Source organism: Trichosurus vulpecula, chromosome 2 (genome assembly GCF_011100635.1).
Source record: "Trichosurus vulpecula isolate mTriVul1 chromosome 2, mTriVul1.pri, whole genome shotgun sequence".
Classification (NCBI taxonomy): Eukaryota; Metazoa; Chordata; class Mammalia; order Diprotodontia; family Phalangeridae; genus Trichosurus; species Trichosurus vulpecula.
In genome coordinates this window covers 343,870,313-343,883,335 of record NC_050574.1, presented here as the reverse complement: position 1 = coordinate 343,883,335, position 13,023 = coordinate 343,870,313, and the positions used below count along the sequence as shown (strand labels likewise).

Below are 13,023 nucleotides of genomic sequence, written 5' to 3'. Positions count from 1 at the left end.
TTTTATTGTTCTATCATATACTCGTGGAAGAGTTACACTTTAAGTTAACCGACTAGTTCATTCATTCAGCAGCCATACGTCTATTGAGTGTCTTGCATTGAGGAAAGAATAGCAGATATGAAATCACATGATCTGTATTCAAGTATCAGCTCTGACACTTGAGGTATATAACCTTGGATAGGTCACTCAAATCTCTCTGGGTCTTAATCTCTTTATCTGAAAAATAAAAAGGGTAGAACCAGATGATTTCTAAATGCCGCTTTCAGCTCCAAATCTGTGATTCCATTATCCTTTCTGTTTGGTGAATCTCTAGCTCTGCCAATTAGGAGGCATGACCTGGGGAAAAGCGTTGAAACCTCTCTGGGATTTAGTCTCTTTACTTGTAAATTGAGGGGTACTAATTAGAACTAGATAAATTCTAAAGAGGTGCTTTATAATTATAAGTTTGTGATTTTATGATTCTTTTTGATTTAAAGATTCTATACGAAGAAATAAACAAAAATAATCCTTTCCCAGAGAAATACTGAGATTAAGGCACTTGTCTAGACAACGATTGTGTTGCTCTGCCAGGTGACTGAAAACTAATCTGATAGAGAAATCTGTGTTAAAGGGTCACCTCCCCATTACTCCTTTCCACTCCCAACGCGCCCCCCCCAATTTCAGACTTAAACAACAAAAAAAGGGAATCTAATTGAACTATCAGGCATCAGGACAGGCCACTGATAGTGATAGTCTTGGACAGGTTGACAGGGCCCCTCAGATCGTAGCAAGCACAGAAACTCCTGGTTAGTTGACCAGTACTGACCATCTGTGAGGTTCATTTTATTTTAATTTTACAACAACCTGCTTTCTCCCCCATTGCCCTCGCCTTTTGTTCTTGCTGTCTCTGTCTTCCTTCTCCTATTTACCCGCACCCCCATCCCCTTCCTTGCATTTTGGCTCTTGGCAGGCCCTCATTGAAGCTGATTTCTCCCCCCTTTCTGTTTCTGACCTCCATTATTCCTTCTCTCTTTAGTCTGTCCTCTGTGGTCTTCTTCCTTTGTCTCTGTGCTGCCCATCAGTCAGACCCTCCCTTCTTTCTACCCTAGCGTCATTCAGCTCTCTCCATTCAATCTGCCTGGCCTGGTCTGACTGTGGAAGCTGCTCCAGAGAAAAGGGCTAAAAGGGCGTGGCTCTTGTGTTAAAGCCTGAAGTCAGGTCTCCTCATTTTAGCCAGTAGCTGCTCCCGCAGCCGGAGGGCAGACGCTGCTCTGGCAGCTTCAGGAAAAGAAAGCAGACCGCTCCTCTTATTCCCGACACCTCTGGGAATTCTCTCCTGGCTTTCCTTGATCATTAGGGAGTTCTGTTTGATTTTAATGAACCTCTGCAAACTCTTGTTTGGGAGATAATTGCTTCTCCCAGTGACACAGAGAACAAAAACAGGGACCCAGGCCCTCAGCTCTACCTCAAAGCAGCTGGGAAGGAAGGACACAGTGGCTCTCCCTCCCTCCTTTACGTGGTGTGGCCTCACTGCCTGTCTGCAGCTGTCTGACTTCTAGGGACACAGACCTCTGTGCTGGCAAGCTTATTCTACCACAAAGTAGCTAAGAGAAGGTGGGGAAGAGGAAAGAAAGAGATGGGTGGTCTTGAGGCTGCTTACTGATTTTTGTCTTACACCAGGGCTGAGATAAATGCATTAACATTCCCAATGCTTATTTAGTGCCTGTCTCTCTAGGATGTTAAAAAAAGAGGCATGGAACAGAGGCCAGGTAGGTTTTCCATTTGTTAGGGTGAGCATGGTAGTATTATTTTTAAACATAACAAGAATGATAAAGGAGAGAGGAGAAAGGCAGAGGTGAGGGAAAATAACTTCCTTTGGGAAAACAATTCATCTTCCATTTTAGGGAAATGATCATCTGGTTTTCCCAGGGTAAGCTAGTCTAGCTTTATTATCATGGATTTAGAACTGGATTTGAGCCTGGCACTACCTCTAAATTTCCTCATTATGAGTGGCACTCTCTGTAGGAATGGTCAGGCCAAAAAAATGGGTCACTTATTCTGTGGGTGTGGCAGGATCAAGAGACTTGGTTTAAGGCTCCAGATTAGGCCTGTGATGTTTCCCACCACCATAAAATGGCATTAGGGTCTAATGGAAAAAGAAGAAAGAGGTGACAGTGAAGGGGCAGCTTGAGTAGGGACAGGAGTCACTTAAAATAGAAGCTGAGGAACAAAGGAGTCTGAGAGATTGGCTTGGGAATATTTGTGATGGAGATGGGTAGCTAATGGGAAGATGGGGAATTTTTTCCCTTTATTTTCTGACCTCCTTTTCTTCTCTAACTAGGTTGAAACCAACTGTGGCTAAAGCTATGGGCAGGTTAGAACTATATTTCCCCAGAATTTTTTTTTTTTAACTAGGGCAGTGGTGTCCATCCCCTCCCCCTGGTCCCACCCCACATACTGACAACTCAGCTTTACCATATTAGCCTCAGACATGATTTGAATTCTTTATGCATCATTGAAGCATTTTGGGAAAGAAGGCTGGGGAAAGAGAGTGCTGACTAATGAATACTACACATAGCAGAGAACTGGGCATCCATCTCTTCTTCCAGAAACTGCCAGATTTTGTTGAAGGGTCTTCTTTTGATGCCAGAAGCATTATATGTGACTGTGAGAATGCAAAAGAAGAGGGAAACTGGATAAGCATTTAAGCTTAGAGAAAGGCATGTCCAACAACTCAGCTACTGGGCAGTCAGTTAGTGCAGTGGATAGAGGGCTGGGCCTAGAAGTAGGAGCACCTCGGTTCAAAGCTGGCCTCGGACACCTTGGACAAATCGCTCTGTTTGCTTTAGTTTCCTCATCTGTAAAATGGAGCCACTAATAACACCTACCTCCTAGAGTCGTGAGAATCAGTGCCTGGCACATAGTAAGTGCTATATAAATGTTAGTTATTGTTTTCACCCCCAGGAAATTGTTTTCAGCTTTAAGAAGTGACAACTACGCATGGTAGGTGCATTTTGTAAGGCACCTCCAAAAGCCTCTGTGCTAAGGACTTAGCATGCAGAGCCTTATGGTCTTCCTTGCCATCCAAACCTGGAGTGATGAGAAGTCTCTTTGAAATAATCTTTCAGAGTTGTGTTCAAAAGGATGCCGAGTTGCTCAGAACAGGTATATTTAGTCTCAGGGCTGTAGGCAGTGCTCGTTTTCATTTACTTTTCTCTTCCTACTGAGAGCACTGCCTTGGAGATTTTCAGTTTTCCCTTTGCTCCTGCCAGCCAGGTCATTGTGATCCTGGAGCTCATCTTCCGGGTGTCTCTCATTGCCTAGTCCTCATCCAGACCTTGAAATTTTTAGAAATCGTCCCTGGAGGCAGACGTGTTGAGCTAGAGAGCGTGATCTTTTGTCTGGTGACTTAATACCATTTAACTTAGTGCCACAAAACTACTTTCTCATATGAAGTGGCTTCCTCATCTCAGATGGTTTAAAAAAAAACAAAAAAAAATTTTCTATCTCACAAGTGTCCTCCCAGATGCATCTCATTCCCTTCCTTCTGGGCAAGCAGCTGGTACGGTGTTTTCTCACTTCAGCTGGGGTTCAGAAAATCTTCCACAGCATCTTCCCACAGACCGTCAACTCTTTCATTTTGACTTGACACCTTCTCTCAAATTCTTCTTCATAGCTTGTTTCATAGCTTGGCATTACATTTTAAAAGGACAGTATTTCTGAAAATTTTTCCTATGTTTAGTTTTTTCTCTGGTAGGCAGCATATTAGGAGGGGAAAATCTCCCTCTTTCCCCATAGGAGTTAATTTATTTTTCCACAGGAGAATTTGGATGATTAAGAAAGTTGGAGGAGCTCAAAAAACTTGTGGAACTGACTGTTGTAAACTAAAAATAAAAAATAAATTAAAAAAAAAGAAAATATTTCAGGACAAAACCTTAAAAAAGTTGGGGAAGAATCTGGGAACTTATTTCTTGTGCTATGTTTATATACTATTCATAACAGAGCGGTGGCGGCGGTGGTGGTGGTGGTGGTGGTGGTGTATTTGCTGTTGGTAAGGTGGGGCACTGATATTCATGTACTGTTACAAGAAAAAAGCCTCCAGCACATTAGATGCATTTCCTTTGGAGGACCTTGGGACAAGATAGGCAAGAGCTGCATTGGATGAGAAGGAAAGGATAGGTTGCTATCTGCATTGTTGGAGGGAGTAAATACTTTGCAAAGATTAAGAAGAGCCCCTGATTCTAGGACTCAACCCTACATACTTTGGTAGATCAATGGATCAATGAGCTCCTCAAAGTATGTATAGGGTGCATTTGCATGTGTGTGTGTGTGCGTGTGCGTGTGTGTGTGCGTGCATGCACACATGGCCCATGCCCATTCCGTTTTATGTGCATCTACATGGTTTTGTCTAAGTGTAGCTCCCAAGAGGTATCTGTAGAGTCTCCTCCATCAACCTCTCTCTGAGGGTCCAACCTTTCAATCCTGCCAGGAGGGGAGCAAGAGATCAGGACTAAAAGGCTGGACGTTCTACTCTTCTCAGAGATGGAATATCAGTCTAGAATTCTAAATATCCAGTCTCCTAAATATTGCTAGTCTGGGTGGGGGGAGGGCAGAGAGGATAAATTTTTGGTTTAAGTTGCCCCAAACTACGTATCCATAGACTTGAATCCCTTCCCACTCAAGGCCAATTACACAATGACATAGGGAATAGCATATAAAAACATTTATCTCAGTCTATAGCAAACAAAAGTCAGAGAATTTATACAGACTAAAATCTATCATACAACATAGAGAGTGAGTGAGCACTTCCAAGGGGAGCAAGGTACCTCAGCTCATCCAAAAGTCTGTCTGTCAATTAATAAATATTCATCAAATGCCTACTGTGTACCAGATACAATGCTTAGCCAAAAGAGGGAATCCTTGATCTCACCCAAAGGGGAATCACCTGAAGTCTCTAGTGTAATAATCTGGGAATAGGGACATGATTATTGAGGTATTAGCTCATCTACATGTTAGCTTCTTCTCAGTTTTTCTGTCCTCAAAGATGACCTGGAACCCAGTATGCTTTCTCTTGAAGCTAGAAGCCAGAAGAACAAGGATTTCTCCTCTCTCAAGGTCTTGTCCTAGCCTCACTTTGGCACTGAGCATCAAGCGATCATTCTTCACCCATGAAGAAAATCTTGTACAAATTGTTTAGAGCCCCAGGTTACATTCTTTTAAAAAGAGCAGTTGAAAGCATGTAGGAAAAAATAAAATGAAAAAAAATCCTCAAAATACAATAATGATCACAGAGTCAGCATGGCTCCATCAAGAATTTATTTTAAATGCGGTTGCTAAATTGGCATAGCAGAAGAATACCACAGACCTTTGCTCCTGAATTTCAGTGAAACATTGGATGAAGTCTCTTTAGCTAGAAAGGGAGTATGGTATACTAGATGAAGTCTGAGTCTGAAAGAGCTGGCTTAAAATCCTACCTTGGACTTATTAGCAATGGGATTTAGGATTTTACTTAACCTATTTGTGCCTCAGTCTCCTCACCTGCAAAATGATAGAGTGGAACTTAATGGCCTCTTAAGACCTTTCTAGCTTCAAATCTGTAATTTTTGTGGATGAGATGCAGGGAAGCAGGCTAGATATTAGTACTTAGGTGAGTTAGGAACTTGTTGGAAGACTAGATCCGAAGAGGACTCATTAATAGGTCAAAATCAAGTTGGAAGGAAGTCCCCAGTGAAATGCTTCAGGGATTCATTTTTGATCTGGAGCTGTATAAAAATTTCATCAATCATTTTGATGAAGATATAACTCATAATTCTTCCCACCTTTGTGCCATTTGAAAATTTGGTAATGCATTAGAAAACTGAGTCAGGATTTAAGAAACTCTTCAAAGGCTAGATCAGTGGGCCAGATCTAATTAGACCGAATTTAGCTAGGAGAAATGGAACTACATGCAGTTTTAAAAATCTACATGAGGTTTAAAAATCAGCTTGCAACTACATAATGAGGGAAAGGTGGCTGGATGATAATTTATGTGAAAAAGATTTGGGAGATTTGGGAGGTAAAAGCTCAATTTGAATCAACAATGTGATGTGGCAATCAAAAAACTAACCCAATGTTAAAATTACAGAGACATAGTGATATAGTACATTCAGAGAATTGGTCTGTGTCTCTGTCAACATCTTTCTTTTTCAAAAATGTTTTTAAAGGCAGGGCAATTGAGCCCAAGGTCACACAGCTAATAAGTATGTCAAATATCTGAGGCTGGATTTGAACTGAGGTCTTCCTGACTTCAGGGCTGGTGCGCTATTCACCGCACCACCTAGCTGCCTCTTAGTCAATATCTTTCGATAAGTGCCTCTTGAATCGCTTTCCTCATTTAATAAAAAATTTGCCCTCTTCTGAGATTGCTCTATTCTTACTTTTGGCATGAAACAGGAAACCTGATCTCTGTGCAGTCCTCAGCTGAACAAGGGGGAAGCTTCTTCCCTGGCAAGATTTTGGCACTGGAAATGAGTCACAGCATCACCTTGGTGATCAGTTTCTGATGTCGTGGTTTGTTTTTAACTCCACGATTCGAAATTTCTTTTTCTTTTTACATTTTAAAGTGATTTCCCTTGCTAAATAAAATAGTAGGAGGTGACACAGGCCTTTCAAATTCTAACATTTGCTAAGTTCAAACCCTAAAGAATGGGGTTTAAAGACTCAGTGAACCATGAGTCAAATAAAATCTTGGCAGGTGTTAGCAAAACCAACCTCCTGGAAGTTATCCCCAGCCCCTCTGGTGATCTCAAGTCATGTGCCACGTACACAGAATGATAACACTCAGATGTGGTAAGAGAGGTAATAATAACATATTAGCATAGTAATAATAATAATAATAATAATAATAATAATAAGTTAGCATTTGTATAGTGCCTTAAGGTTTCAAATCACTTTACAAATAAGATCTCATTTTATCTTCCCGATACCACTAAGAAGCAGGTGCTATTATCTTCTCTGTATTTGAGGGTACATTTGAATCCAGGTCTTCTTGATTCTAGGTCCAGTCCTCTAGCTACATCATTGCCTGACACTTTCAAGTTCACAATGAAATTTATAAATGTCACTTATTATCTAGGGGCCACCCCACTTCTACATGGGTTTCCTACTCTGAACTCCTGATGACTAAGTGCGGTCTTGGGACAGACAGCCTGATCCCAAAGAGAGAGGATTGTCTGGATTTTCTCATGCTTTTTTGCTTATCATGGTCCTATCCCAGAGTTCTGAGGAAGACCTCTTAAAACTTAGGCATTTTTCAGGTCTAGGATCTTCACAAAAGTGATTAACAGGGCCCTTTCTAGAAAAAAAAAACTACTCAATGTATAAAATAGTAGATATTAGGTATATGAGAGCTGTTTATGTACTCCACAAAAGAAAGAGTTAAACATTTAAAAAAAACTTATAAACTCAATTTAATATATACTTAAAATGAACTATAAAATATCATTCGTATTATTCTCTCCTTGGAGTTTGAGAAACTCCCAGGAAAATTTTCTGACTATTGGACAGATTCCACTTTCACCTCTGTCTGTACTTTCTGAGCAGCAACTGCAGGTCATGATCTGGCCAGCCAAGTCATAGTTTGGCTTTGAGGTTCTAGGATAATCCTTTGACTAAGAAGCAACACAGTTGCGGGAAGCACTTTATGTTGCCAGTTAAAGATGCACTTTGTTTCATCGGTCCTCATTTTTCTAGACCTGTCAGTAGTATGTGACATTGCTGATCATCTTCTCTGCCTAGACACTTGCTCTTCTTTGGGTTTTTGTGATACCATTCTCTCTTATTTCTCCTCTTCTCTGCTCTTGATGACTGCCCTTTCTCTGTCCCTTGTGCTGGTTCTTCATCCATGTCATGCCCACAAAACTTGGATATACCCCAAGTTACCTGACTCATTAAAGCCTGACCTGGCTGGAAACATCCATCTCCTAGGATGATTGTTTGATCATTTGTGCTCAAGGAAAGAAACACCAAGTAAAAGAGGCAGCCAGGGACTGGGGAGTCCAGTCTCAGGCTCACTTAGACAAGCACATTTTCTTGTTGATATGTGCCCATAGCCATCATAGTTGATGCTGGAGTGGGGAGAGAATTCCTTTCTCAGTATCAGGGAATTCAAGAGAAAGCTCAGAGTGAGAAAAGACAGACAGAGGTACAGAGAGACAGAGAAAGACAGAGATAGAGAGAGATAGAGAATGACAAAGAGAGACCGAAAGAGTCAGAGACAGAAACTTTTGCCTATTCTTTTAAAGACTATGGAGTGGTCAGTTCTTCCCAACTCAGTATTTAATCCTCTTTGATATTGCTCTTCCCATCCCCTCAACTCCCACAGTGACCAATGGACCAAGTAGGAGCTCCTGGTGATGTCTACATTTTATTTAGCATGTCCCTCTCCATGGTGCCAAAACATACCTATTCATCTTCATGAGATATGCTCCGATCCAACCACTATCTGCATATAGAATATCTCATTGAGTTTCTCAATGACCCTGTGATGAAGATATTGCAGACATTATCTCCTTATTTAAGAGATGAAGTGACTCTACAATGAAGTATCAGGGGAGAGATTTAAATCCAAGTCTTTCTGATTCCAAATCTAGTACACTACTGTCCCACACTACTTAGAGGTCAGTGTATATGGACTCAAATTCTTCAAAGAAATTGACAAAAGGATTTAAGGAGTTTTTATATGTAATGCTACCTGGTGCAAACATTTTTGAAGCCATTTATGGTTATCATTGCCATTATTACTCTTATGGTATCACCTCAAATTTCCAACCATCCTTTCTCCAGAGAGTTTAAGGTTATCTCAAGATTTCAAAATTAAATAGAAATTTATTCCACATTTATGTTTTTCATTAGTATAGTTATTTTAAAATGGGTGACATTGTGCCATAATAGAGTCCTGGACCTGTAGTCAAGAATATTTAGGTTTAACTCTAACCTCTGTCACTTTTATAAACTATGTGACCATGGGCAAGTGAATTTCATTATCTCTTTCTGTTTCATTATATGTAAAATAGGGATAATAAAACTTACCTCACAGGATTGTGATGAGGCACCGATGAGATAATGTATATAAATTGCTTTTAAAATTTTAAGGCATTATATAAATGGCAGTTTTATGTCAAAAGTCATATTTTTATCAAATAAGGCAGTGGAGCCACTCTTTGTCTTTGTAGAGATGCACTTTATTTCATCAGTCCTCATTTTTCTAGACCTGTCAGTAGTATGTGACATTGCTGATCATCTTCTCTGCCTAGACACTTGCTCTTCTTTGGGTTTTTGTGATACCATTCTCTCTTATTTCTCGTCTTCTCTGCTCTCGATGACTGCTCTTTCTCTGTCCCTTGTGCTGGTTCTCCATCCATGTCATGCCCACAAAACTTGGATATACCCCAAGGCTCTGTCCTGGTCCTTCCATACTATCTCACTTGATGATCTCATAATTTCCAATGAGTGTAATTTCCATCTCTATGCATAATATTCCATGATGTGTATATCCATCCCTTGTCTCTCTCCTGAGCTATAGCCATGCATCACCTAAATGTCTCATAAATATCACAAACTCAACATGTCCAAAACACAACTCATTATCTTTCCCCCCAATGTATTCCCCTCTTTTTAACTTTTCTATTTCTGTCTATAGTACCATTAACCTCCTAGTCACTCAGGCTCATATCCTTGACTTCTTATTCTCATCCTCATATCTGTTGCCAAATCCTTTTATTTCTGTCCTTACAATATCTCTCATATCTCTCTACTCACACAGTCACAACCTCAGGTTAGGTCTTCAATCACCTCTTGCTTGGATTATTGTAATTGCCTTTTAACTTGTCTCCCCTGACTCAAATCTCTCTCTATTCCAATTCTTTCACTACTAAGTTGCCAAGGTAATTTTTCTAAAATCTATATCTGACTATGTAATGTATCCATCATCCCAACTCACTGCTCAGTTGCCTCCAGGATGAAATACAAGCTCTGTTCTTTTTTGAGGAAGGGAATTTAAGGTTCTTTATAATCTCTCCCATTCCTTCCTTTCCAATCTTCTTACACTTGATTTCCTCCATATCTTATCCGAACTGTATCCAGCTATATTCTACGGCCTAGTCTATCGCCTGTGTTCCAGAAATTTCCCAAGCCTAGAATGTCCTTCTTCCTTACCTCCATTTCTTGGTTTCCCTGGCAACTCAAGTCCTTCTGCAGGAAGCATTTCCCAGTGTCCCTAGCTCCAAGTGCCTTCTCTCTGAGATTACCTTCCATTTACTCTGCATATATCTTATATATACCTAGTTATTTTCATATCGTCTCTCTATTAAAATGTAATCTCCTGAGAGCAGAGACTATTTTTACCTTTCTTGGTATCCTAAGTACTTAAAACCATGCCTGGCACATAGTAAATTCTTAATAAATATTTTTGACTGAATAACTGTTCTCTAATTAACTCTTGTTTTGGAATTGTCTCCCAAACAAGGTTGTAAAGTTATAAAGTCCTTGAAGGTGGGATTCTGGCATTACAAATCCTTTAATTGTCTCAATACTTATATGACACAGGGCTTTATACACAATAACCATTTCATGAATACTTATTTCATTAACTTACCACCTAGGCCTGACAGTAAACAGTGCATACACATAAGAATAGGAACTAGTTATAGAAACTTGTCTTCTCATGAGCATTGTGAACAACCAAATATGAAAATTTATCTACCAATGCATGTAGATACTTTCTCTTAAATTGATGGTTAGGGGTTGTCTAGTTCATTAAAAGTTTAAATGACTTGTCCACTGTCACACAGCCAGTGTGTGTCAATAGACACATTCTTCTAGTAGAATCACTGCTCTAAAAGATGGGCAAGGTTGATTATGGATATGTAGGGCCAATATAGTATTTCTTTCCCCAGACAAGGGAACATTAAAATCTTATCTCCTGTGAATCATTCTTCATTGGAAGCTTTGAGCTTCTCAGTTTTATTATACGTAAAATAGGGATGATAAAACCTACCTCACAGGATTGTAAGAAGTACCAGTGAGATAATGTATATAAATTGCTTTTAAAATTTTAAAGCATTATATAAATGCCAGTTTTATGTCAAAAGTCATATTTTTATCAAATAGGGCAGTGGAGCCACTCTTTGTCTTTGTAGAGATACACTTTATTTCATCAGTCCTCGTAAATGTGACTTGACCTACTGGAAAAGAAATACATACCACAAAGAATGGAATTTACTAGCATTACAAATATGCATTCATAAAAAGTTACATATTTTTTTCTTTTTATTTAATATTTTATTTTTTCCCCAATTGCATGTAAAAATAATTTATCGTTTCTTTTTTTAAAAATTTGAGTTCCAAATTCTCTCCTTCCTATCTTCCTCTTCCCCCTCATTGTGAAGGCTAGCAATTTGATATAAGCTGTATGTGTGCAGTCATGCAAAATGTATTTTCAGATTAGTCATGTTGTAAAAAAAACATAGACCAAAAAAAAAACCAACCAAAAAATAAACCCCACCACCAAGAACAAGAAAAATAAAGAATGTCAAAACAAGTATGCTTTGATTTGCATTCAGACCCCTTCAGTTCTTTCTCTGGAGATGGATAGCATTGTTCATCATAGTCCTTTGGAATAGTCTTGAATCATTGCGTTGCTGAGAGTAGCTAAGTCATTCACTGTTGATCATTGTACAATATTGTTGTTACTGTGTAAAATGTTCTCCTGGTTCTGCTCATTTCACTTTGTATTGGTTCATGTAAGTCTTTCCAGGGCTTTTCTGAGAGCATCCTGCTCCTCATTTCTCATAGTGCAATTTTATTCCATCATTATCATATACCACAACTTGTTCAGCCATTTCCCAATTAGTGGGCATCCCCTCAATTCTTTGCCACCACTAAAAGAGCTGCTATAAATATTTGTGTAAGTACATGTCCTTTCTTTTTCCTCTTGTAAAAAATTGTTAAAGAATATTATCCTTTCTACCCATCATGCATTGTGCCCTAGGCAGTTGTCCTCTTGCTTATGGCCACGTGGTTGCCACCATCCTTCAAAAACTGTGAGTTTTTTGTTTAAGTGAAAGTATAATATTGTATGGTATGGAGGGTATAATTAAGAATAAATATTTTTTGATGTTTTTATTATTTTTATTTTTTTAATTAAGTTTTCCTTTTTTCAGTTCTGAATTCTTTCCCTTCTCTCCCCCAAGAAAGCAAGAAAATCTATTACATATATGTGTGTATATTTATATGTATATATGTGAGCATGCAAAACAAATCCCTGCATTATCCTGGTACAAACTAAAAATAAAGAAAAGGCAAGAAAGAGCTGAAAATATGCTCAAATTGCACTCTGAATCCACTCTCTCCCGCGGGAGGTGGATACTGTGTTGCATCATGGGTTCTTTAAAATTGTGGTTAATCCTTATGTTGATCAGAGTTACTGTCTTTCAAAGTTGATGATCTTCACAATATTGCACTTATTGTATTGTATAAATTGTTTTCTGAGGTTTTGAAGTCTTCTCCTTATTCTTTTCTTACAGAACCATAGTATCTCATCACTTTTATACACCATACCTTCTTCAGTCATTCCCCAGTTGATGGGCAGAGGATGCAGATTTTAGAAGGATTTGGGAAATGGTTTAGCTAAAAGCAAGGGGGCATTCCACTGTGGAGGACTTAAAGATGGTAGATAGAGAATGAATAGAAAATAAAGGTTTAGGCAATTCGCACTGTTAGCTTTCAGTTTTGTGTAATGTCTACCATTTGCCTTCCCCACTAGCTCAATACTGCTGTTGCCATAAAAAATCCCCAAACAACAACTGGATCCCTATGCTCTTTCATCTTAACTGGGCCCTCATTGTGATGTAGAATTCGTTACTCCTTTATTAGGTCCTTAGCAGATTCCCTCAGCTTTCTAACATATTCCCCAAAGCCGTTTTTTGAAGTTTCTCTTTAACCAAGTCTCCTACTCTGCCTCCCTGCCATACTGCCCACAGGTGACCTCATTTTCTATTGCACTTA

General features: G+C 39.3%; 1 protein-coding gene across 1 annotated transcript in view; it reads left to right on the top strand.

The window, feature by feature from the left end:
- Positions 1-3,123: 3,123 nt before the first annotated feature.
- The window catches only part of GAP43 (growth associated protein 43), an 86,107-nt gene continuing 76,207 nt past the window's right edge, over positions 3,124-13,023 (top strand). The window contains exons 1-2 of the mRNA XM_036744110.1: positions 3,124-3,144; positions 3,982-4,035. Coding sequence (XP_036600005.1) covers positions 3,124-3,144; positions 3,982-4,035 — 75 coding nt within the window. The remainder of the gene's footprint in view (positions 3,145-3,981; positions 4,036-13,023) is intronic.